The 24,869-nt window shown below is 40.4% G+C and overlaps 1 protein-coding gene across 4 annotated transcripts in view; it reads right to left on the bottom strand.

Annotated features, from left to right (window-relative positions):
• Window positions 1-685: 685 nt before the first annotated feature.
• LOC135220483 (serine/threonine-protein kinase NLK2-like) overlaps window positions 686-24,869 on the bottom strand; it is a 262,853-nt gene continuing 238,669 nt past the window's right edge. For all 4 annotated transcript variants that reach the window (XR_010315712.1, XR_010315713.1, XR_010315714.1 and 1 more), the window contains one exon: window positions 686-4,742. Coding sequence is in view for 1 of the 4 variants with exons in the window: in XM_064257611.1 (XP_064113681.1) it covers window positions 4,688-4,742 (55 nt within the window). In the remaining 3 variants the exon portion in view is untranslated. The remainder of the gene's footprint in view (window positions 4,743-24,869) is intronic.

Genomic DNA, 24,869 nt, shown 5'->3' with positions numbered 1-24,869 from the left:
CATGATATGTTTTCTCATTTATTTGCTTTCAAAAATTTTGGCAAAAATGGAAAAGTCCACAGAAGTTAACTCGAAAATATATAATGTCATATGGGACTCTTGGGTTCAAACCTTGGAAGAAATTCCTGAGGTTCGAGAGGCCCCCTCACCACATCAAGGTGGTCCCATAATGAGGGGGGAAAAGCATTTGATACTGTATACTTTCCAGTTTGAAAATATATAATGCCAAAAGAGAGAGTCATCTAAACTCATACTTCTTGTTTTTCTAAAGTAATTTAAATCATATTCACTCCTATGCTTGGTTCAATCATTATTGTAATAACCATTCTTCAGTTATTATTGTAATTATATATATGTGTAATTCAGTTATGAAAGGTTAGTCATTACAGAGTAGCAAAGAGGGCCAAGTAAAACACTTAGATCTAGGCAGTTGATTGCTAATGCATCCCACCCAATGAGAGTAGGTGAAAAGCAAAGCCAGCCTGAAGGCATGGAGCAGATCTTGATGGCCAGAAGTTATGGGAGAAGCTTGTCTATTACCTACATCCCCAGATATCATTGATAAGGATTTAGTTTAATTTCAGTAAAGGTTTACCTAAACACACAGGGAGGAGACAGCTTTTTTTTTAAAAGAACACATGTTTGCCTGATGGATAACAAAACAAGGTAAAGTAAACAACAAACAGTAAAAAAATTATTTAATTATCACGTATGATCACGTTGGACTTAATGCTTGAAATAATACACCAAAAAATGGGCAGTTATAAGTTCAGTTGACAAATGCTCGGCGAGACACTGACTTAAGGCAATGGACAACTTGCCTTTCAATAATATTGCAACATGGTATCAACACTACTAACAATGAGTGCCTGTCCCTCATAGCAGCCTTTGGTTCCTGCGCGTTTTTGAGCTATGAATCAAAAGTGAGCCTAGCCATAAATAATGTATCATCTAAAATATTAAAAAAAGCAATTTAACTAGAGACAAAGAATAAAGGTAGAAATTCATTTGCCTATTAATGCACATCTTATCAACTTTTAAGAAATAATTCAGGGTTCATAACCAGGCAGGATGATAGAACTTTACATCTTTACATACACATAAGAGCTTACTCTTTATCAAAGACCTTGATCTTGTCACATTTATAAAATACAGCAGCACAGTCTTCATGCAAATATGCACACAGATGCTTATTCTATCATGTAAGAAAAAAATATGGGATACAAACACCCACAAATACGTACTCTCTTTTTGGTAAAAAATGTACAAAAATTCTTAACCTCAATTGTTGGCCTATAAAATTTGGCTGAAGAATTAATTGAAGGTTCTGGAAAGAAATTCTGTACCCTAAGTTATCATGCACACAATAATCAAAATTACAACATACAAAACTTATACATCTTTAAAAAAATGGAACCGCAATTCAATTAAAATAAGTTCATTCCAGAGTCCATTTTATCCTAGTCTTGCAAATCACTGATTACGCAAAATTAATGTAAGCTTTAGTGATAGGCACAATAATTATGACATACATCTCTACAAACTTACAAGTAAAATACCAAAGTCAAAATACACACTATCACTTTGTCCATTTCATGTTACTTACTTATTAAAATATTACATACACACCACTCATTCCGCCACTACAATTCTGTACAAGTATCTACACTTATACATTGTATTCCACAGTCCCAGGTCTCTCAAATCAGTCCTGGTCTGGGAAAAATATAAGAGATCATTCTTGTAAAAATTTTAAAAAATATGTGGATGCTTGTTTTGGATATGGCTGCATGAAAGGTCCTTATCTAAGTCTAAAAATCCAGATTTTGAATCTACACCACTACGCTACCTAAGGACCAGACCTTTGCCATTTCCAAAAAGATCACATATTTCAAGAGATATGGTCACCATATACACCCCTAGGTATGCATCAGGGATCATGACCAAAAGCAAACATTTTATTGAGAGTGAAATTAAGAATTAACTCTAGCCAAAGGAAGGCAAAGCTACACTATTGAAATGAAAGCCTAATTATCTCTCAAATCAAGTCAAAAGATTGTTGGTCAAACAATGGTGATAGTATATCAGAATACAAGTCACTAAGCTATTCAATCCAGAACTCATGAAGACCATCCATTGCAATACACACCCAAAGATAAAAGGATAAAATTTTGTACAAAACAGTTTCATCTATTGAAGGAATTTCATCCACCATGTATACAATAAATAACAAAAAAATGTAATCATTAAGACCATGATGCAATACAGTACATGTATTATAATTCTTAACGTTCTTGAGCAGAAACTTGGCAAAATCTCTATGTCTAAACTGCAAAGCAAACAAGTCGTGAGCTAACCTGACTTGTTTCTGTAAAGAGATCTTTGTCATACAAGTCTACCATGACCACATCAGTTTTAAACATAAAAAAATAACAACAACAATGATAATTAATAAAATAATAAATACTTCACACTCTTCAAATTAAATGCTAGAAGGTATACACAAAAAAAATACAGTACAAATATTAGCAATGGTAATGGTAAGGACTGGGTGGGGCTATGGAAATCATATGAGGTAGTCAGTGTATATCATAAATAAAGTCATTACTCCCATAATGTGAAAGTTTATCCAAGTATGAGAAAAATTCTAAGAAGTGAAATGTCTGTTACAACTTTAAAAATTCAGTGTAATAGAGGAAGGACAGACTTGTGGTTACCTTACTGCTCACGGAATACCTGCAACAATAAAAATGCATGTCCTGTTAAAAATTTGCAAGAAAATTTTGAAAACACCATTTTCTTTTCATTAATGTTCTTAACCAGAAAGTTTACATTACCCTCATATTTTCCTGTTCTAATGTACACCTGTTTTACTAAAACATGAGCACCATTAATATCCTTTCAATTTTTCCCCCCAAAGTAAAAAAAAAAAGGTACAAAACATCTGCCTAGTCTGTTTTGAGAGAAAAATAACTCCTGTCTCTTATCTCTTGCTGAAGTATCACAGACATGTAACTTTCCCGGTGGTGTGATCTTGCTATGACCTATGTATAAAACATCCCTAATTCTGAAAAACTTAGAAAAATGCATAATTACACAAACTTTACTCCTGGTTAGGTCTCGGCCTTTCACTTATGAGTAAATCTACCTCCATTTGGTGAATTACTAAAAGCAATAATGGAAAAGTGTTTTTTTATTGCAACTCTAAAACTGATTGCACTTGAAAACTTGGTACTTGCAATTACAGTTTTGCACTACCTTCAATAATAAGGTAGAACAGATTATTGTGAATTTACATCAGTGAAATGCAATGAAACGGACAATCTTCTACCTTTGCATACATAATTAAATAATAGGAATCATAACCATTATGTTTACTTGATGAAAATGTAACAGCAGATGACAATAAAATGAGACAAAAAAGGACTTATGTATGCTTCAAATACCTGAGAGTAACAAGGGTTGAAGTTTAGGAGCATGAATAATGAATCATCAACATATCAATGGAATGAGATGTACTTATCTGGATGGATATAATTTCCTAAAGAAAGAGTACTTCTTTCTACTTATTCAGTCATTTCAAAGGAAATTTTTTTTCTTTTTCTTTTTTATGCCTGTTGAATCTGTCAGAATAAAATAAGCTTTGATAAAACTGACATATGCAGTATTTCAGCATCCAAACCAAAACATTTTTGTCAATACAGGTATATCAAATTCCATACCCAGGTACAAATGGAGATTATATTGTAGACAATATCTACAAATACACGCAAACTTTTTCTTATAGTGACGCCTACGATTCTGCATCTTCTATTATTAATTTATCAAAAAGCTCTTGCAGTAACATTGTTATCATTACTTTTTACACATGTAAGGAGGGAACTGTAGAGGGTAACAATGTCTCTCTTCAGTCACCATTTCAAGCTATGGATGCTCTTGTGTCTGCTACCTTGCAAGGAGCTTAAACAATGGGAGATCATGATGTTGAGCAAGGTTTTCACATTACTGCACAGTGATGTTCATTATGGCAAGCTCACACAGATCTACATCAGTGGATTAAATGAAGTTACAGGCCAAAGATGATGGGTCAGTGCATATTAGCACAGCCCTTCAACCCTTATAATGCTGGCCATTTTACCCCCTAGTGCACATGGCAGTGATTTGACTACAGATATGGCATAACAGCCTACAAAGCATTCATCTCACCATTTATAAACATACACACTGCTGACAAGTCTTTATTTATATCACCAGAACACTATTTGGTTCATGTACGATGTATGGAACACCAAATTACTTGTATTTTCAGTTTTCTGCGGAACGTCACTTGCAAAATCAAGCTTTACATGTAGTACTTTCCAGTTTAATCATTTAAATTAATAGCATGTAGCATTTCAAGTAAGCACTGTAAAAATACATGGCTGGTGTACTGTCTCCCATACATACAAGAAATGTATATAACAAGCAACACAGTTTTAGTCAAGAACAGTACTTGAATACTTTATCCTTCCAGACTTCACTCTTTTTATTTCACTCGATTATTCTATGCTTGAGCCAATGAGCAAGTTTTCATCCTACCATTACACAAATTCCTGTTATTTGTCCCACTGTGCTGCTCTTTATCATTTTTCGGATAAAGAGGAAAATGTGGGTGTCAAAACTACTGAAGCTAGTGTTTAGCGTCCTGTCAATCCCATTGATGAGGGGAAGGTGGGAGCTCAGAAGGATGTGCTACAGTTGAACTGGAAGAAAAAGATATATTCAATTAAAATCCTGGATTACGAAGATAGGAAAAAAATCAATAAATAGTAAACTAACAATAATGATATCATTTATTACCCAAAACGTATTTTCAATGTCCTTATTTGAAAAGCACAAAAAAATTCCTTACAACATTCTATGATAAAGTACTCATTTTTAAGTATAGCATTAATATGACTTTACAGGCTGCATGGCACAATTCTTTCCAACTCTGGAAGAACTTCTCACAACATAGTCTCAATTCTAAATAAAAAAAAAATTTATCTTTTTTTAAAATGTTATCTAATTTTATTATCTTCACTATTGCTAAAGAAACTAATTGAGAATAAAGTTCATCTTTGCTATACTGAACTAAAATTCATTATCCTTTGTAGGTTCTCTCACTAGAATCTACGTTTTTGTTCTTTTTGTTTTGTTTACCAATGTTCATCTATCATGCAACAAGGTAAGTTAGGGCTCAGTTACACATTTATGATTTAAGGACACGCAATACAAACCGCAAAAATTTTGCTAATTACAACTTCACTATGCTGTAATTACGACCAAATAACCAGCAATCCCCATGAATCGTTATTGTGTTGCCAAGTTTGGCAACATGCAGCAAGTGATGGCAGATGTTTTAAACCGTTTAAAACATACACAGTCCAGCAGTACCAACTGTTATTTGTTGTCATGTCATTGCACACTATGCAACATGGACACAATGGTGTTTGCCACTGATGCAATGGCATTGCCATTTGTCATAATTAATTGCACAAATCACTTGCAATTGCAAAATGTGCTATTCATTATATAGGGCACCATGAATCGCCATGGTTATGTGGCAGTACACTCAGTGCGCCATTTGGGTTGCAATGTGGCAAAGCTGTGTACATCATCAAGCCTAAAAAGATTCTCCAGTTGCAAGGTAACATAGGGTAATTGCAACACACAGGCCTGGCTAAATGAGTTTCCTCCGGAATGTGAGGGTCTTCTTTATGTAGGGTATGAGATTTTCCACAAACCTTCGAAAAGGTTCTACATAATCCTAGTAAAATTCCTGTATGTTCTGGATTCTCAGTTTCTAATTCTTACACTGTCATAGTATCCTTTCTCCTTTCTGCATTGTCAGTAGGGCCAGAGACCCAGCAACGTCTTGGTTTTCTATGCTTCTTCTTAAGCATGCATTGTTGTTCCTCCATGCACCTTAGGAGTCTTAACTGCTATATGGTATCATGATAATCCCAAAATGCTTTTTACTAGTTCATGGTCATGTTGGTCCTCAGGTATGGAACAGGTTGATCTTGCTCTGTCTGCAACTGGAACAAGAAAGATCGGTGACGAGTTCACCTGGAACTTATATGGTGGAATCCATATAGTAATGACACAGCTACAATGCCATAATGCATGTAGCTATGTGACGTAAATAAACCCAATAAATCACCACAATCAGACATGCATTTACACACTAAGCCATCCCGTCACAACCACCAAATGTGAGTGTGGCCTAATTACTGGTGTAATGCGAGTATGGTTACATATATACGTACGTTCATCTCGAATTGCGTAGTGTTGTCACTATGGTTGGCGGTGTATTACACCATGGTGTCATAACAACTGACAATTTTTTTTCTGGCAGGCCCAGGCATGCGAATAATGACAGCGATTGCCAAAACCAGCCATTATGCCATGCACGTCCTTGAATTACAAATGTGTGACCAAGACATTACACATAATGAGTCCTATTCTTTATAAGAAAAAATTATGTATATACACAATATGTGTCAAGACAAAATGTACCCAGAGTCATAAATGATTAAAAATCAAAACTTTATGAATAAGGGATACACATTACACTTACACCTAATTCTGGATTTTTTCACCTTCATTTTCTTATCTTACTCATTAACTTCTATCGCAAACTAATTAAGTTTAAATCTGTTAAAAAAATGGTCCAATTATGTACCAATATATTCAATACTGAAATGTAATTTAGTTTGCTTTGTGATATAACTCACATAATCATAATTGGATGTAATATTTATATAAAAAAAAGTCCTCCTTTGCTGCTGAGAAAACTGCCATTACCCTTAATAAAGGAGTGAAAGGTTAAAATTAACATCAAATCATTATGGAAAATCACAGCAATTTGCAAAAGTAATCTTATTCCAGTTATACTACATTCATTTATGCTTAGCAATAACATTCAGGAATGCTAACACAAGAGTACTAATTTTGATTTATGTTAGACATGCAACATAAAAAAAGTGTGAACAAATAACACCAATCTTCATATACAGACTGGTAACACTTTACAGGTATGAAACAAAGTAATATCTATCAACACTGTACTACATAGAAAATACTTATTTTATAGGCAAGATATTTTGCTTCTTAACAAAAATAATGCTTTATTATACTACATACAGACATTATTAGATAGTTTTATAAAAAAAAATTTTTACTTGATATATTGTACAATAGTAATACGTACAGCACAGACATTCAGACCCACTGAGTGCACTTTTACAATGTTCTAGAAGTGATGCTGTATACTGTAATGTTCTTATAACTTTTGAGATCAAACATTTTCAAAATGAGTTCTTCATAACTAGAAAATCTCTTGTGAATACTATGAACACTTTTTTTCAGCAAACAAAATAAATAAAAAAAATCTGCTAACAAACAAATAAAAGGTAACCAACAACAAATATGTTATGTTACACTCTGCACACAGCTACTTGATGGAACCGAGTACGTTGCAATTATGCATTCAGTATATTTACCAACCAATGCCAAGCTTCTCACACCAGTAGAGAAGGAACTTTGAACCTGAGATGTAGCTGCTTGATCAGTCCTTCATTCCATTCACCACTAAAATTTATGTCTTAAAACATTCTAAATGTTTGAATAAAGTTTTTTGTCATTTCAGGAGGGAAATCCATCACATACTGCCTCTATCTTTCCTTATTTTTCTCTTCAGATCCTTATCATTACTTATCATTCACAATATGGACACAAGGAATACTCCAAAATGGCAAATAACTTGCCAAGGAAACTTCCACAGAATGGAATACCCATAAGTAAAAAGAAGAGAAATCATACCCATCTAAATAAGATACGTATTTAGTAAAATACACTGAAAAGCAACAAACAGGTTTTAATATAGGGAAAACCTATTTTTGGCAGCCGTTATTTGTCCTCAACAAAGTTACGCTCTCATAGTCCCTTCAGAGCTCTGTAAGAAAGACCAAACAATTACTACAAGGAATTCTCCTGTAGTTGGTCTCAGCCAGAATAGTACTTGTTGACACACTGATATACAGGGCAGTCCCAGTTATTGGTGGGGGGAAGTTCCATTCCCGGGGGGTGTGCCGATACGCGAAAACCGCCATTAACTGAAACTCGGTGACTTATGGTGCCATACTGGTGTTTATGGCGCCAATAACCAGAACTTGGCCCGTTATGGCACCATAAAACCAGATCGCCGATAACCGAGGACTGCTTGTAATATAAAAAGACTCAGGACAGGAGGACTTTACCTCCTGTCCTACAACAACAGCACATTTTTCCTGCAAGAGTTCACTAGTCCTCCTTTTGTGGACCGAAATTCATGTTCAATTATATGTCTCATTCCTCATAGCAGCAATTAATCCAAGTACTTCATTTAAAGATCCAGTGAAATGTTTTAGTTCCTTAAAATGTTAACGGACAGGCTTATATTTGTTTAGTTGGGAGGAAAATAAATCGGAAGAAATTAGGGAAAAATACTTGGTTACTTTAACCACTGACATACCAAACCAACTCTACCAGTTTAGAGTTTACTAGGTTGGCAAGTATCACCTCAAACAATATGCTTGTTTCCCAAACTCATCACTCACATTCTCATTATGGACTGGATTAACTACATATTTTGGGGGAGGGATCTTTAATATTGTACACCAGTACAAGAGAATAATTCAGTCTTGTTTACCATAAACTGAATTCTACCCAAGATCCTTTTTACCAGACTTTATAATAGCATAATATTCATCATTACCATTTTCTCGATCTTCCACCTACTAATCATCAGCACACAACCCACATCATTTGCAATAATTCAATCCACATCAATAATTGAATTTCTTGATAATTTAAGAGTACCAGTGAAAGTCACATACAATGATTTGAAGGACTCTTATTCTAATCATGAAAGTAATGACAATGAATTTTATATACATATTACAGGGTGGCAGATGTTGATCAATGAGAATGGTTTATGTAACAAAGAAGTCTTATGGTAATGATTTTTCCTTTTTATTTTGTGATCCAGACTTACAAAATTACACAAACAGAGAAGGCTAATCAAGTACTGTACTGAGGACTACATATATAAATACCAAACTCTTGATGTCATAACTTCTATATTTTAGACTGACTTTATTGACAGACTTATATCTCTTAAATATGTAGAACAGCAAGATATGTTAGGAAGTACTAGCAAACTAAATTTTACTCTGGTCAAGAGTAAAAGTAAATTTCTTGGAAAAACATATTCCTTAATCATTCTTTCTCTAACAAAAAAGTGAGTTTTGATCCCCCAGACCTGGGGGTCTAGTACACCATACCTTAATTCTTGAAATCTCTTGTTCAAGAGATATTATAAAGCTGACCAGACATTATCATGTGATGAGAACATGACTTGATATGAAAAATCAAAGGATTTGCATTCAGTTGATGTCTAACAAGAGGTATAAACATCCCAGGGTAAAAATTCTAACAAGACAGGGTCAAAACTTAAGTATTTCTTCGTATTCCCCAGGTCAGTGTATTTTTATTATGAATAATATAAAGATGACCAACCTTTTACATTAGAGGCAAAATCTTGAACTTTTTTTTTAATGGCAACCCAACATTTACAGTAAGACCCATTCATAGTTTTACAAACTATACACTACATTCCAAATCTGCAAGATAATTCTCTGCTGGCTGGGTAGCTGCATCACACATACCCCATCAAGCCAGTCAAGGCCATAGCTGTGAGAAATCATATGAGATTGGAAGGTGAGAAATGACAAATGAGTTTGCATGGAAAAAATAAATTTTGGTTATAAAAATTAAATCTGCTTCACAACTACCATACCTAATCCTAATCCAGGTGGGAATGAGCTGCTGAAGAAAAGTTTTGAATTAGCCGACTGGAACAAAAGATCAACTTGAGGCTCATGCAACTGAGATAAGAAACAGTAGCCCAGGGCTTTAAAGGGACCATGGATTATTATATGGCCATGACCCAACAAAAGACAGTACAGACTCACACATTCATGGATTTCTCTTGGGAACATTTCCTTGCATTATTAGAGGAAAATTCACACATTTGCAGTATTTTTCTATGAGAAATATCTACAAATTCCTGGTTTTTTTTATCAATTTCATCATAAAATGCAATTTTTGTGATAAAACTATTAAAAAAACCAAGTATAAAATTTTTTAATGGTTTTTTCTTGAGTTTTAACTAACAAAATAGGCTGTTTTTAGCGTTTTTACATGGGTTCCAACTATTAGCGGGTTCTAACTATTCACGCAGGGGAGGGGGGGGGGGGGGAGTCTGGTACGCATCCCCCGCGAATACGGTCAAAGTCCTGAAGCATGTCCCTATGAAACAAACAATGTTGAAACAATGAATCAACCAACCCTCAATTAAAGCAAGTGCAGCCAGTCCCCGGTTATCGGCGTACTTGGTTAATGGTGATCCAGTTTCACAGTACTTGTCTAGCGCCGGTTATCAGTGCATGATTCACATGACATTCTTAAACCAGACTTTTAATAATCAACCTTTGGTGTTCCACTGAAAAGTCAAACCAGTTAGTTATTTCTTGTGGCCCTAAGCACTGCCTTAATTGAAAGTATTTCACTAATGACGATAAGACCTTATTCTGTCCATCTTTTAAACAAAATTGTTTATACATTCTTGGCATAAAAGCCAACTTCTTTTAAACTGTAATCTTAAGTATCTATTGTGAAACCATCTACTATATAGCAATAGTATTGTACTGTCACACCTCACCCACAGCATCCGAACAATTTATCTCCCTTTAAGTTTTCAGTCTTTTAAAACATTTCTAAGACCTCTCTCTTTAAAGTGCTGGTCCTTGATGAAATCCAACCGTCATCCATAATTCCTCTGATACAACTGCAGCTGTCTTCACTATGAGTCATAAGTCATAATGCACTATCACCACTTGTTCAGTGTCCTTATGGCATCCTGTGACTTTATGATGGGCATCTAAATGCTTTTCTTACGTACTATTTAATTTGAATGCTTTACGCAACTGAAAAATACTGGACAGAACCTCTTCCTTCCTTGTTTTTCAGAATTGTCTTTCTGCAACTGCCTCATTATAAAGACAGCCTGTTGCTTTTCCCAGATAAGCGAGAAAAAAATCTAAAAAATTCTCCCTACCTTCCATGAGAAGTAAAAAAATAAGACTTTTACAACCCCTTGGGCCTCTTTTATAAGACAATTGTAAACTTAACCAAGTTATACATGTTTTTTGTAATAATTAATTTTATTTTGTAAAATGAAAATTTTGTAGTAAAATAAAGTTTTGTATATACTACCTAATAATTACATAGCTAGTTTTCCACGTACGGCAGTCTAAATTCATATTTCGCAGGTAGCACATTATTCCGTTTTATGCATAATGTCCATCAGAGGGGGGGAGGGAGGGCTCTGACCATGTAATTACAGTGGAACTTTGACATACAAAAGTCCCTACTTAATGAAAAATTCAAGTTACGAAAGCAATGACGAAGATTTTTTTTGCTTTTGTATACGAAAATAATTCAGGTTGCGAAAGGGTGTATACTGTAAAGTCCGAAATTTGCCCGGACCCCTGAGAACAATTTTAAAACTCACACACCACCAACTGAATAGTTTCTCCACCATCCTCCCGCTCTCCCATTCGTTCCTGATGCTAGTCACCGCTGTTAGATCCTGCTCTCCAATTGGTCAGCATCTGTCCCATCATCCCTCTAGTAAAAGCGTCCTTTGATGACTTCGTCGCATCAGCGTTATCGTACGCACGAGGAATTCGTTCGTTCACATAGATTTCTTTGTTAATGTAAATTCATGTTAGTGATTTCGCTTTCTTTGTATACTTGTACATATACTTTATCGTGATGTGTGTAAACTTAATTAACTTGATTAGTCATGGGTCCGAAGAATGTTGCTGAAGTTCACAGAAAGAAGAGGATGCTTTCTATGGAGACAAAGATGGAGATAATAAAAAAATATGAAGCTGGCATGCGGTTGAGTGTGATCGCTAAGGAATATGGCCAAAATCCGTCGATGATGCACCATCCTTAAGCAGAAGGAAGCCATCAAAGCAGCTACACCTTTCAAGGGTGTGACTATTTTGTCCAACAAGAGGAGCCACGTGCATGATGAGATGGAACGGCTGCTTCTTGTATGGATTAAAGACAAACAAATCGCTGGCGATACGATAACTGAGACGGCAATCTGCCACAAGGCCAGCGCTATTTTTGGTGATCTGATTGCCCAGGCTGAAGACGATGGAGAAGAAGGGACATTGACGGCAACCCCAGACTTCAAGGCTTCTCAGGGGTGGTTTGATAAATTCCGTAAACAGACTGGCATCCATTGGGTGGTGCGGCATGGGGAGGCTGCCAGCTAGGACACGAAAGCGGCCGAAGCCTTTATTAAGACGTTCGACGAGATGACAATCAAGGAAGGCTACAGTTCTCAGCAAGTCTTCAACTGTGATGAGACTGGCCTTTTTTGGAAAAAAAATGCCTCGTCGGACGTACATCACGGAGGAAGAGAAGAAACTACCCAGGCATAAGCCTATGAAAGACAGGCTTACGCTCGCACATTGTTCCAACGCCAGTGAGGATTGTAAGGTGAAGCCCCTACTTGTCTATCATTCCAAGACTCCTCGAGCCTTCAAAGCCCACAAAGTGCTAAAGGAGAAGCTTCCGGTGATGTGGAGGGCTAATATGAAAGCCTAGGTAACGAGACTTTTGTACCGAGTGGGTAAATCTGTGTTTCGGCCCAACAGTGAAGAAATTCTTGGAAGAGAAGCGCCTCCCTCTGAAATGTCTGCTGTTGTTGGACAATGACCCTGCTCACCCTCCTGGCCTCAGGGAAGATAATCCTAGCAGAGTATTCTTTTATAGAGGTTCTTTATCTTCTGCCTAACACCACCCCTCTCCTCCAGCCCATGGACCAGCAAGCGATATCGAACTTCAAGAAGCTGTATACAAACTTCTTCACAAGAGATGTTTCGACATCACCGATACCACAAACCTCACCTTGCATGAATTTTGGAAGGAGCATTTCGATGTTGTGATATGCATCCGACTCATCGATCAAGCTTGGCAGGAGGTTTCGAGGCGAACCTTGAATTCTTCGTGGAGGAAACTCTGGCCTGATGCTGTATCCGCCTGAGACTTCGAGGGATTCAACATGGGTGAAGCTGATGCAGATTCAGAAACAGTTGACGATCCAGAAACTGTTTCGCAACCAGATCGACAAGATCGTTGCACTCGGCAAGTCCATGGGGCTGGTCGTCGACGAGGACGATATCAATGACCTTCTTGAGGAGCACCAAGAGGAGCTTAGGACGGATGACCTGAAGGAGTGGGAGGCCATGCAACATCAACGTCGTTCAAGAAGAGTTCTCTAGCAGCGTCGAGGAGGAGGAGGAGGACCCTATGACAAAGGCAGAAATTAAGGATGCTCTAGCTGCTTTTCATAAAGTGCAATCATTTGCAGAAAAAGACACCGCGAAAAGGCTTACACAGGTCGTATGCTTGCGCAGTTCGATGATGTTTGCTTGAGTCATTTCAGGAACATTTTGAATAGCAGGCAGAGGCAATCTTCCTTGGATAGTTGTTTTTTAAAGAGGCCTTTAGTAGTAGTAAGCAAACAGGAAGATCCAAGTGATACAACAAAACAAAGTTGAAAGTGGTGAAGAAATCGAAATTTTGTAAAAAAAAAAAAAAAAAAAACCGTCAAGTATAAAAAGTAAAAAAAAATGTAAAAATTAGAAAAAGGCAAAAAAATTGTAATTTAATCTTAAGCTTTTTGTAAATTTAAGTGTTAATGTTTTCTGCCATTTGTTAATGTGTTTCGTAAAGTTTAGTGTTAATGTTTTCTGCCATTTTTTAATGTGTCGTAAAGTTAAGTGTTCATGTTTTCTGCCATTTGTCCTCCTCCTCTGTCGCCACTTTTGGAGATCGCCTCACTCGAAAGGTAAGGTTCCACATTTCACTACATATGTACGTACATGTACGTACAGTATTTCTTGTACCATGTACACTAATACACTTTATTTACAGGTACATACTACAATAAAGGTTATGTTAGGTATTGAATGGTCCAAATTGTTGTATTTCATTGTTTATTGGTCAATTTAGCTTTACAATAAAATTAACTATGGTGTTTTTGTAGGGCTTGGAACAAATTAAGTAATTTACAAGTAAAAAGTAGTTTGAGATACGAAAAAATCAGGTTACGAAGGCCGCTTCGGAACGGATTAATTTTGTATCCTGAGGCACTACTGTACTGAGTAAGTTTATACAAAGCCTTATAAAAATTTCATTTTTGTATAAGTGACTGTCCCAGTAATTACGTAAGTGATTCCAAATTGATAGAAGGTGGGATCATGGACATATTCTATTCCAAAACATTATGACATGTAATGAATTTGAAATAGAAAAGTTGCTAGCATTGAAAACAATGCTTGTCATTTCCTGCCAATTAAGAGAGCTACTGCAGCCTGATACTGCCTCTGGTTGGTGCTCATGCTAACTCGCGGTGACGTGACGGTATAGCCAAGGGTCGCCTCTTACTTAGGGGGAACTTTGCAACGAGAGAAGTACTCTGATGGCTAGTGCACCAAAATAAACACCACCAGAAAACAATGACACCTACACTGAAATAAAGTCATGTCCCTTCCACAGTGGGTGGTGGGTGCTCCAGGTACAAAGCACCTACCTGGCTCTCCAAACTAAGCACCTTACTGAAAAGGTGAAGAGATAGCAGCAGAACATCCTGTGCTTCCTTCCACAATCCCATGCCAGTCACTAAAAATGGACTCAAGGTATTGAAAAATTTTGATACTGTTTAAGCTTCCATAAAAAATATAGTAAACACAGATCCCTGATGCTTCCAGTAGGTCGATAGAAGAATGGGCGTAAAGGACAAATAGTCTGAAAACTGAGGTAGTAGAGACTGTTCTGACATCCTTAGGTTTGCTTTGAAGTACGCAAAATTCACTCTACAACACTGTCTCAAAAATGAAGTCCATGTAAAATGATATTGTTAAACTACAATAAAGTTTTGTACATACTTACCTGGCAGATATATACTTAGCTATAGTCTCCGACGTTCCCGACAGAATTTCAAATCTCGCGGCACACGCGACAGGTAGGTTAGGTGGTCTACCTTACCCGCCGCTGGGTGGCGGATGTACGAACCACTCCCGTAGCTTGTCAGATTTTTCTCTTCCACCTGTCTCCTGAGGGGAGGCTGGGTGGGCCATTAATCGTATATATCTGCCAGGTAAGTATGTACAAAACTTTATTGTAGTTTAACAATATCATTTTTGTACATGAACTTCCCTGACAGATATATACTTAGCTGATTGGCACCCTTGGTGGAGGGTAAGAGACAGCTAAATAATACAGGTAAGACGGGAAACAACTAATGTTGTAGGATATAACAACCTTGGTTCTCACCTTTTCAGGATGAAGACTTCATAGATACTGTCTCTGAGTCTGCATTGCCTGGAGAGCTACAGCTAGGACGTGACCTGATGCTGAAAGACTCTCGGATCTACCACTGGGATATGTGATCCCCTATTGTGGTAGAATCCAAGTCGGATACTGTTAGAGGGACCTTGTCCGCTTACCTAACCAGATCCTTACCACTACCTCTGCAAGGAGCCAAAACCCACCAGACCACCTAACCAAAATACAAAGGGTTAATATTACAACAAAAAGAGGTGCCTCCTGCAACCTCTTTCAGACCACCAAAACACAACAATATAAAATATAGGGTAACATATAAAAAATTTACACAGGATAAGTTTCAGCTCCCTGCCCCAGCACCGAATCCGCCGATACGAAAGGACCCAAGGCGAAGCATTTATCATATGTGATTTTTACATCCACGGTAGGTAGTGGTTTGCGAAAACCGATTGGCATCTCCAAAAAGTTGCCTCCATCAAGTTCCGCACAGACATTATTTTTTCTGAATGCAAGCGAAGTTGCGATGGCTCTCACCTCGTGAGCTTTCACTTTCAGTATTTTAAAATGTTCTTCCTTACAAGCAACTGTGCCTCTGTAATAAGGCTTCTCAGAAAAAAGGAAAGAGCATTCTTCGACATGGGCCGAGTGGGGTCCTTTACAGAGCACCAAAGCACATCTTGATTAGCCTTAAGTTGTTCCTTCCTCTTAAGGAAATAACTTCATAATTCTCATAGGGCAAAGAGTTCTTTCAGGCTCTTCCCCTACTAGAGATAAACTACGAACTTCAAAGCTCCTGGGCCAAGGCCGTGATGGGTTTTCATTCTTTGCAAGGAAATTTGGAAGAAACGAACACACCATAGAATCTTCCTTAAACCCTACATTGCCCTCGATAGCTTGGAGCTCACTCACTCTTAGCTGTAGCTAGGGCCAAAAAGGAAGATGGCCTTCTTCATCAGATCCTTGAAAGAGGCTAAGCCAGGAGGTTCGAATCTAGACGATCCAAGGAATTGTAGAACTACGTCTAGATTCCAGTTTGGTACTACATGAGGACGCTTAATGGTTTCAAATGATCTAATAAGATCGTGCAAATCCTTATCATCGGATATCTTTAAGCCTCTATGCCGAAATACCGCCGCCAACATACTGCGGTATCCCTTAATAGTTGACACAAGCAGATGACATTCTTCTTTGAGGAAATAAGGAAATCCGCAATTTGGGTCACAGAGGTACTGGAAGAGGAAATGTTCTTCCTCTTGCACCAACGTCTGAAGACATCCCACTTTGACTGGTATACACGCAAGGTGGAAGGTCTCCTCGCTCTTGCGATTGCTTTAGCAGCTGTTGCTGAAAAGCCTTTCGCTCTGACCAAACTTTGGACAGTCTGAAGCCAGTCAGACTGAGAGCGAGGAGATTTTTGTGGTACCTGTCGAAGTGGGGTTGTCTGAGTAGATCGCTCCTTAGCGGGAGCGATCTTGGAAGGTCCACCAACCATTCCAGTACCTCTGTGAACCATTCTTGGGCCGGCCAAAAGGGAGCGATTAAGGTCATTCTCGTTGACTCGGACTCTACGAACTTCTTGATGGTTAGCCCCAGGATCTGAAGGGGGGAAACGCGTAGACGTCGAGTCCGTTCCAGTCTAGAAGAAGAGCATCTATTGCTAATGCCTCTGGATCCGATATCGGAGAGCAGTAAGGATCCAGCCTCTTGTTCTTTGACGTGGCAAAGAGGTCTATGTGTGGCCTGCCCCATAACTTCCACAGGCTCTGGCATACAATCCAGATGAAGGGTTCCACTCTGTGGGAAGGACCTGATCTTTCCTGCTGAGGAGATCTGCTCTTACATTCCTTTCTCCCTGCACGAACCTGGTGAGAAGCTTGATTCCTCTTTCTTCTGCCCACCCACAGAAGAAGGTCTCTTGCCTGTCTCGTACAGGGAGAAGGATGCGTACCCCCCCTGTTTTCCTGATATATGCCAGAGCTGTAGTGTTGTCCGCGTTGACCTGCACTACCGTCTTCTGACTTTGGGCTCGAAAGCCTTCAGAGCCAACCACACAGCCATCAACTCCTTTCTGTTGATGTGCCAGGCTACCTGGTCCCCCACCCAGGTACCTGACACTTCGCTGGTTCCCAGAGTTGCCCCCCACCCCGTGTCCGACGCGTCGGAGAACAACACCAGGTTGGGGATCTGGGATTGAAGAGACAGTCCCTTCGCAAAGAGGTTGGGATCTGTCCACCATAAGAGATGTTTCTTGATGTCCTGGGATAACGACAGGGGATAAGTCAAATCCTGAGAACGACGACTCCAATTCCGATGAAGAAAGAATTGTAGCGGTCTCAGGTGCAACCTTCCTAGGGAAACGAATTGCTCCAGCGAGGAGAGCGTCCCCAGCAGACTCATCCACTCCCTCACTGTGCATACTTCTTTCCCTAAGAAGGTTGTTACTCTCTCGAATCCTCGGGCTATCCTTTCCTGAGAGGGAAAAGCCCGAAAACTCAGAGAGTTCATCTGTATCCCGAGATACACACACTCTTGCTCGGGAATTAGTGACGACTTCTTGAAATTGACGAGAAGTCCCAAAGCCTTCGTCAATTCTAAGATTACTTGTAAGTCCTTCAAACAACGATCTTCTGAATTGGCCCTTATTAGCCAATCGTCGAGGTACATGGATATCCTCACCCCTTTCAAATGAAGCCATTGAGCCACATTCCTCAAAATCCCCGTGAACACTTGAGGGGGCGTCGAGAGGCCGAAACACAGAGCCCTGAACTGAAAAATTTTCCCCCCCATCATGAATCTGAGAGACTTCCTCGAGGAAGGATGGATCGGTACGTGGAAGTAAGCGTCCTGTAAATCCAAGGAAACCATCCAGTCCCCTGGACGAAGTGCTGCCAGCACTGAAGAAGGCGTTTCCATCGTGAACTTCTTCTTTTCTACGAAGAAGTTCAGGGCGCTTACATCCAACACCGGTCTCCATCCCCCTGAGGACTTCGGAACTAGGAAAAGGCGGTTGTAGAAGCCCGATGAAAGATGGTCTGTCACTAGTTCGATCGCCCCCTTCTCCAGCATCTGATCTACTGCTAGATGGAGAGCTTGATTCATGATGGGGTCTCTGTACCTGGCCGTCAGTTCCCTTGGGATGGTCGTCAAGGGAGGTCTTTCAACGAAAGGGATGAGGTAACTCTCCTCAAAATAGACAGGGTCCAAGGATCTGCCCCTTTTTGGGCCCAGACTTCTGCAAACTCTAAGAGTCTGGCGCCCACCGTTGTTTGAAGGACTTGCAAGTTATTTGGGGGCTTTAACAGACTTGGCGAAAGTCTTACCCCTTCTTGAAGGTCTACGACCTCTAAACGTAGAGGCTCTTGATGAAGATGCCCCTCGAAAGGGTTCTCGAACACTTGCCTTTTCCTTCTTAGCCTTGGTAGGGAAGGAAGGGCGAGGTTTTCTTGCCGACTGTGCCAAAAGGTCCTGGGTGGCTTTGGCCGAAAGTGACCTCGAAATGTCCTGCACTCGATGTTTCGGGAACAACTGAGTAGACAGAGGAGCAAACAGCAAAGAAGACCTCTGAGCATGGGAGACCGACTTCGTTAAGAAGGAACAATAAACCGACCTCTTCTTCACGATCCCGGCCCCATAAAGGGAGGCGATTTCACTCGCTCCGTCTCTTACCGACTTGTCCATACAAGACAAAACACACATAAGATCTTCTGGCGAAATTGACTCTGGCACTTCAATTTTCTTGGCTAGGACTCCCAACGACCAATCAAGGAAGTTAAATACTTCTAGCACTCTAAACATACCTTTGAGCATATGATCCAATTCATTCATTGCCCAAGTCGTCTTAGCAGAGTTAAGGGCAGTTCTCCTTGTCGAATCTACCAGCGCCGAAAAATCCGAATCAGCCGAAGACGGTAGACCCAATCCTAAGGGCTCTCCTGTTTCGTACCAGAAACCAGCGCGTCCTGATAACTTCGAAGGAGGAAAAGCGAACATCATTTTCCCCGCTTCTTTGGAAGCCATCCAGGAACCAAAACTCCTCAGTGCCTTCTTCATTGAAAGAGTTGGCTTCATCCTCACACAAGAAGAACTCTTCGCTGTCTTCGCCGTTGAAAAAGTGAGTGAGGAGAAGGAGGAGCCGTAGAGTAAGGGAATCCCCAAAAACTTGTAAAAGTAGCTCTGTAAGCTTCTTGTAAGAAGAGACAGCAGCAGAAGTGTTCGGTTCCTCATCCGAACCTTCTAGGACGTCTTGTCGAGGCGAGCGCGGAAGATCCTTAGGTGACGAAGGGGATCCTAGTAGGAGTTGAGCGAGAGGTTGGAGAACGCCCTCTCTTAGAAGAGTTCACATCCACTGGAGAACGATGAGAAGATCTGGGATGTCTACGATGAGCCTCCCTCTTCGAGGTATACGGAATCTCAGCCGAAGGAGAGGTAGGGCTCCTACTCCGAGAATCCTCGGAAATATCCACAGGGCGCTTACGAGGAGGCGAGCGCCTACTATACTCTATGCGCCTATCCTGAGGCGAGCGGCTGTCAGGAGAAGAGCGCCTATCGAGAGCAGAGCTTGCTTGCGGCTCTCATACCTGTCCAGTTGCGTACGATCAACGGAAGTTCGACTGGAATGCGAAATGCGCCTACTAGGAGAAGGCTGCTTGCGAGACTCTTGACGTCTAACAAGAGGGTAACATTCAGGAGAATGGCGCTTCAAAACTAACGAGCGCCTACTTGGAGAAGGGCGCTTCCGGGATTCCTGGTGCCTACCAAGAGACAAACGGTCAGGAGAAGTGCGCCTAGAAGCGGGAGAGCGCCTACACGGAGAAGGGCGCTTGAAAGACTCTTGTTGTCTGCCCCTAGGAGAATAATCAGGAGTATGACGCCTTAAAAGAAACGAGCGCCTACTAGGAGATCTATGTGCAGTAGGCTCTTGGCGCCTACCTTGCAGGGAGCGGCTAACAGTAGGCCGTCTATCATGCACACGACTCCTACCAGACTCTAGATGCCTGACAGGAGAGAAGTCACGATCCGACACTCGAGGAGAGTGACATCTGGAAGAAGAACGCCTACTTGTATAAGGGCGCCTTCTAGAATCTTGAGGCTGCTGAGGAGAAGTCTCACGCGAGGGAGTTGAAGAAATAGCGTGATGAGCAGGTGCAGTGCGCTTACCGGAAGCGGGAATACAATCTGGAGAAAAAACTTCTTTCTCCATAGAGCGTCCTACCGATGTTTGGCGCCTTGAAATCGAAAGAGAGCCAGGCAGCGAGGGCGCTCACACGCGAGACGAGGGCGCTCACGCAGCGAGGGCGCTCACGTGAGCCCCCACCTTCATACGAAACCTCCCATATGAAGGAGAACGATCCTCTGAAGAGCGGCGCCTAGATCTCTTGATCGGAAGAGAAACGTCCTTCTTCCTACGTGATCTAACTGCTAGAGAGTCTGCTAGCGCCGTGATCTGAGCTTGAAGTCCCGCGAGTACTCTCGTAGGAGAATCTTGTTGTTCTTCCTCGGAAGCAGGCGCCGAGCGCGGAGCGCGAGAGAAGAAGAACGATCACAGGATTTCTTGGGTTTCTTCGCCTCCACCGACGTTTTTTCTTTTTTTCCCCCCCCCCCTTCTTCCGGGAAAACCTCCGGACTAGAAGCCAAAGGACTGCAGGGAGCCTTCCAAGCCCTCTTCAACGGGCGCGACGCATCCGGGGAGTTCCAACCTCTCTTCGGAGAGGGAGACGACGAAGAGGAGAAGCATTGGCGTAGGAGCTCCTTCTTGTAGCGATCCGAGGCAGCCTGGGAGCGTACTTCAGGATCTGCCGAGGGGACGCCTGACCGGTGGGGGCTCTCCCTAGCCCTCCTGCGGCTTTCGACTTTCCTACTCCACTGGAACTGGGAGTCTGGAAGAGGTCTAGGCCTAGAGGCACTAAGGAGCCGGTCAGACGCACCCTCCACAACACTGGGGACACTGCACTGATCACTAACACTCTCCTTACCTTCCAACTGACGAATCTTCTGATCCATAGAACGAATCGTGGCTTTCAGAGCTGCCGCCTCCGAAGGCGAATCTTCGGCTTCGGTGCGGGGAGCCGGGTCTGCCAACTTGGGAAGAAGGTTCTAATTCTACGTTAGTACTATTAAGATCCACATCCAACTCACTCATTCTAGATCTGCTAGAACTTCTAGAGGAAGCCTTACGCACTCTATCACGTTCCAACTTCCTAACATAAGAAGAGAGAGCCTTATATTCTTCTTCATTCAATCCCTTACATTCACTACAAGGGTTAGCAAAAGAACATTCATTCCCCCTGCATTTCATGCAAACCGTGTGGGGGTCTACCGAAGCTTTCGGCAACCTCACTTTGCATCCTTCATTCACGCAAACCCTAAACAAAACCGAAGTTTTAACTACTGAATCTAGGTCAGACATCGTTAAAGAAAATCAAAATCAAAATCAAACCGGTCCACAATCAGCGTATGCCAAGCCAAACAAAGCGAATACGTCACCAAAAGAAGTCCAAATTAACTCCAGGCAAGCGAGAATCGAAAAACTATCGAGAGGAACCGACAACAGTTGTTATCGTTCCCGCGACAGAGAAAAATCTGACAAGCTACGGGAGTGGTTCGTACATCCGCCACCCAGCGGCGGGTAAGGTAGACCACCTAACCTACCTGTCGCGTGTGCCGCGAGATTTGAAATTCTGTCGGGAACGTCGGAGACTATAGCTAAGTATATATCTGTCAGGGAAGTTCATGTACAAAAATGGAAGACAACACATTTAAACAGAAGAGATGGAATTCCTGAAAAACTCTAACTGGACAGAAAGCTCTCTATACTACTTCTGAGTTATGGAGCACAACTGGGTTCTTGTAGCAAGAGCTAGAGCCAGACTGTAGCTGGCACTAGACGAGCTAGGGACTCAGGAGCTGGCAGACACTGGAAGCATGAGTTGCAGGCAGGGTGTGGCTGATGCCAGAGGAGCTGAGTTTCATGAGAGCTAGGCGCTCAGGAGCTGCTAACACTAGGAGCATGAGTTGGCATCACAAGAGCTGGGCATCAGGCAAGTAGGAAATTGAAAGACGTCGCATGCTCCTGGAAATCAAGGAAGATGGTAACAATCTAAAGGAGAAAGAATGGATCCAGGTCTTGGCTGGGACCTTGAACTTTCCTAATCAGAGATTGTACTTCTTCTGCTAGAGGCAAAAATCCTCTCTGACCCTGCAGAGGTCATCAAGGTGATGGGAGACTTGGAAAGGGGGTTCTTTCCTTGAAAGGAATGGAGTAGCCTCTTTGAAGAACCTGAACCACCTAAGGTTCTGCCCCCATACAACTCCATTCCTCCTAAAATAGGTGCAGTTTGGTAATGACAGGAGCGCAAAGGACTGGAGACTCACTTTAAGAAGAAATCTTGGTGGAAGACTTCTTAAGGGACTTCAAGGAGGGCCGAAGGTTGGAGCTGGGTTTTGCTTGAGGATGTAACTGTCCTCCTCAAAAGGGGTGTTGCAGAGGTGAAAAAAACCTTGGCAGAAGCAGAAGTTGTCTGGGGATGCTTAGTTACCTGAGCTAGCAAGTCGTGTGTCAGTTTCTTCTGTACGGCAGACAGAATCTCCTTCACAGTGTCTTGAGGGAACAAATGCGATTTATCAAAAGGTGAAAACAAGAGGGCTACTTCTGAGTAACTGTCACCCCTTTATTTGGAAAGCAGCCTGCAATCAAGCAACGTGAGAGGCCAAAATACAATCTTTTAACTTTTTTACGTCCACATCTTCAAGTTAATTAAGTTTAAAATACGTTCAAGAGAATGATGAATGTACTATATTAATGTTATACTTGTTATATAAATGTGTACAGCCAACAAGAGAACGAGAAACCAGTTTGTTTGCTAATAGTACAACCAAACTCGATAACATCTGTTTTGCCTGCATTTTAACCATCGTACAACGGTAAACACATACCGTAGATATGATATAAATGATGTATACTGTATCCTGACAGCAAGCTTGTAATGTAATTGAAATGTAATTTACACCTCTTTTTATAGATAATAATTAAGCATAAATCTTTATTTCTATTTAATATTAGTTTCAGTTGTAATTGTAATTTGATAAAATGACTGGTAATATATATATATATATATATGTAACTGTAATTGACATAAAGCTTAATGTAATTACCCCAAGCCCTACTTGTCTGCTGAACTGATGAAGACGTCATACTACCAATATTACGTTACCTAAGGGAATATTTTTGGAAAGCAATGAGATGTACAAATTCATTATGATTCTGATTGATATGACACAAGACACCATAATTTAGCTATATTAAAATGTCAACATACGTAGTTAAAAAGACCGCCTTCCCTCAAGACAACAAACATGGTATAAGTGGGGGAAGAGCTTAGTTATGACAGTCATAGCTAGCCAATCAGGACAAGAATGAGTTAAATATAGCGACGTACACCTGTAGCCCTCAGCTGATTCCAAAGTAAAAAAACTGACCGCTACGTTAACATTCATACTATGATAATAGGAGGATACATATAACACTACTATCATAATGATGAAGTTGGACCAAGTCTGATTCTTGTTCTTGTTCGATTACCTTTCGTAAAGAATTATAATACAATCCGATTCTCGTTTTGTTTAATTTACACCCGTACTGAAATATCTAAAGTCAGAATGCATTTAATCTACCAGATTAGCCAATATTAATAATTAATATACTGATATGTGCTAGTATAGAGCATACTTTAGGTTAGCCAACTGTATATGCATACGATATATCATAGTGTACGCTAGGCTAACCGTAGTTAATGTTATTTAATTTCTCTTTGTACTGAATTATCATATGTCAACATGCACTCAACAGAGAATTAGCCGATATTAACAATACCGTATATTCATACAGCTAAATTGAAAACCTGATCACCAGAAATACCATCACCACAAGATGAACAAAATTTATGCACAGAAAGAAAAGGACCTTCCTTTATGCATATACGGTATGCTAATTGAGCATAGGGGAAAAAAAATCCCACTCTGAACTGAAATAGCCACCACTTGAGGGAGTAAGTACTCCTCCATACCACACTGAACCCAATCACTGAGCTAGGTCACCTGCCCATTCTCCACTAGCTGACAGCCAAACAGTGTGGCAAACTGTTGACTCATGCATCTACAAATGTCACCTGACACAACTTGAGCAAATGCCTTCTCTTTTGCTCCACCACACACCCCTACAATTGGACTCTTAACAAAAGCACTACTGAGTAACCTATCATCCTTGAAAATCTGCCAGGAAGCAACACCTCTCATATTCCTAAAACAATTACCTGGAGATGAGACATGTCCTATAGACAAAAGGACTCCTTCAAACAATCCTGAAGAGTACTCTAGCT

This window comes from Macrobrachium nipponense, chromosome 2 (genome assembly GCF_015104395.2).
Source record: "Macrobrachium nipponense isolate FS-2020 chromosome 2, ASM1510439v2, whole genome shotgun sequence".
NCBI classification, from domain to species: domain Eukaryota; kingdom Metazoa; phylum Arthropoda; class Malacostraca; order Decapoda; family Palaemonidae; genus Macrobrachium; species Macrobrachium nipponense.
This window is presented reverse-complemented; position numbering and strand designations above follow the sequence as displayed.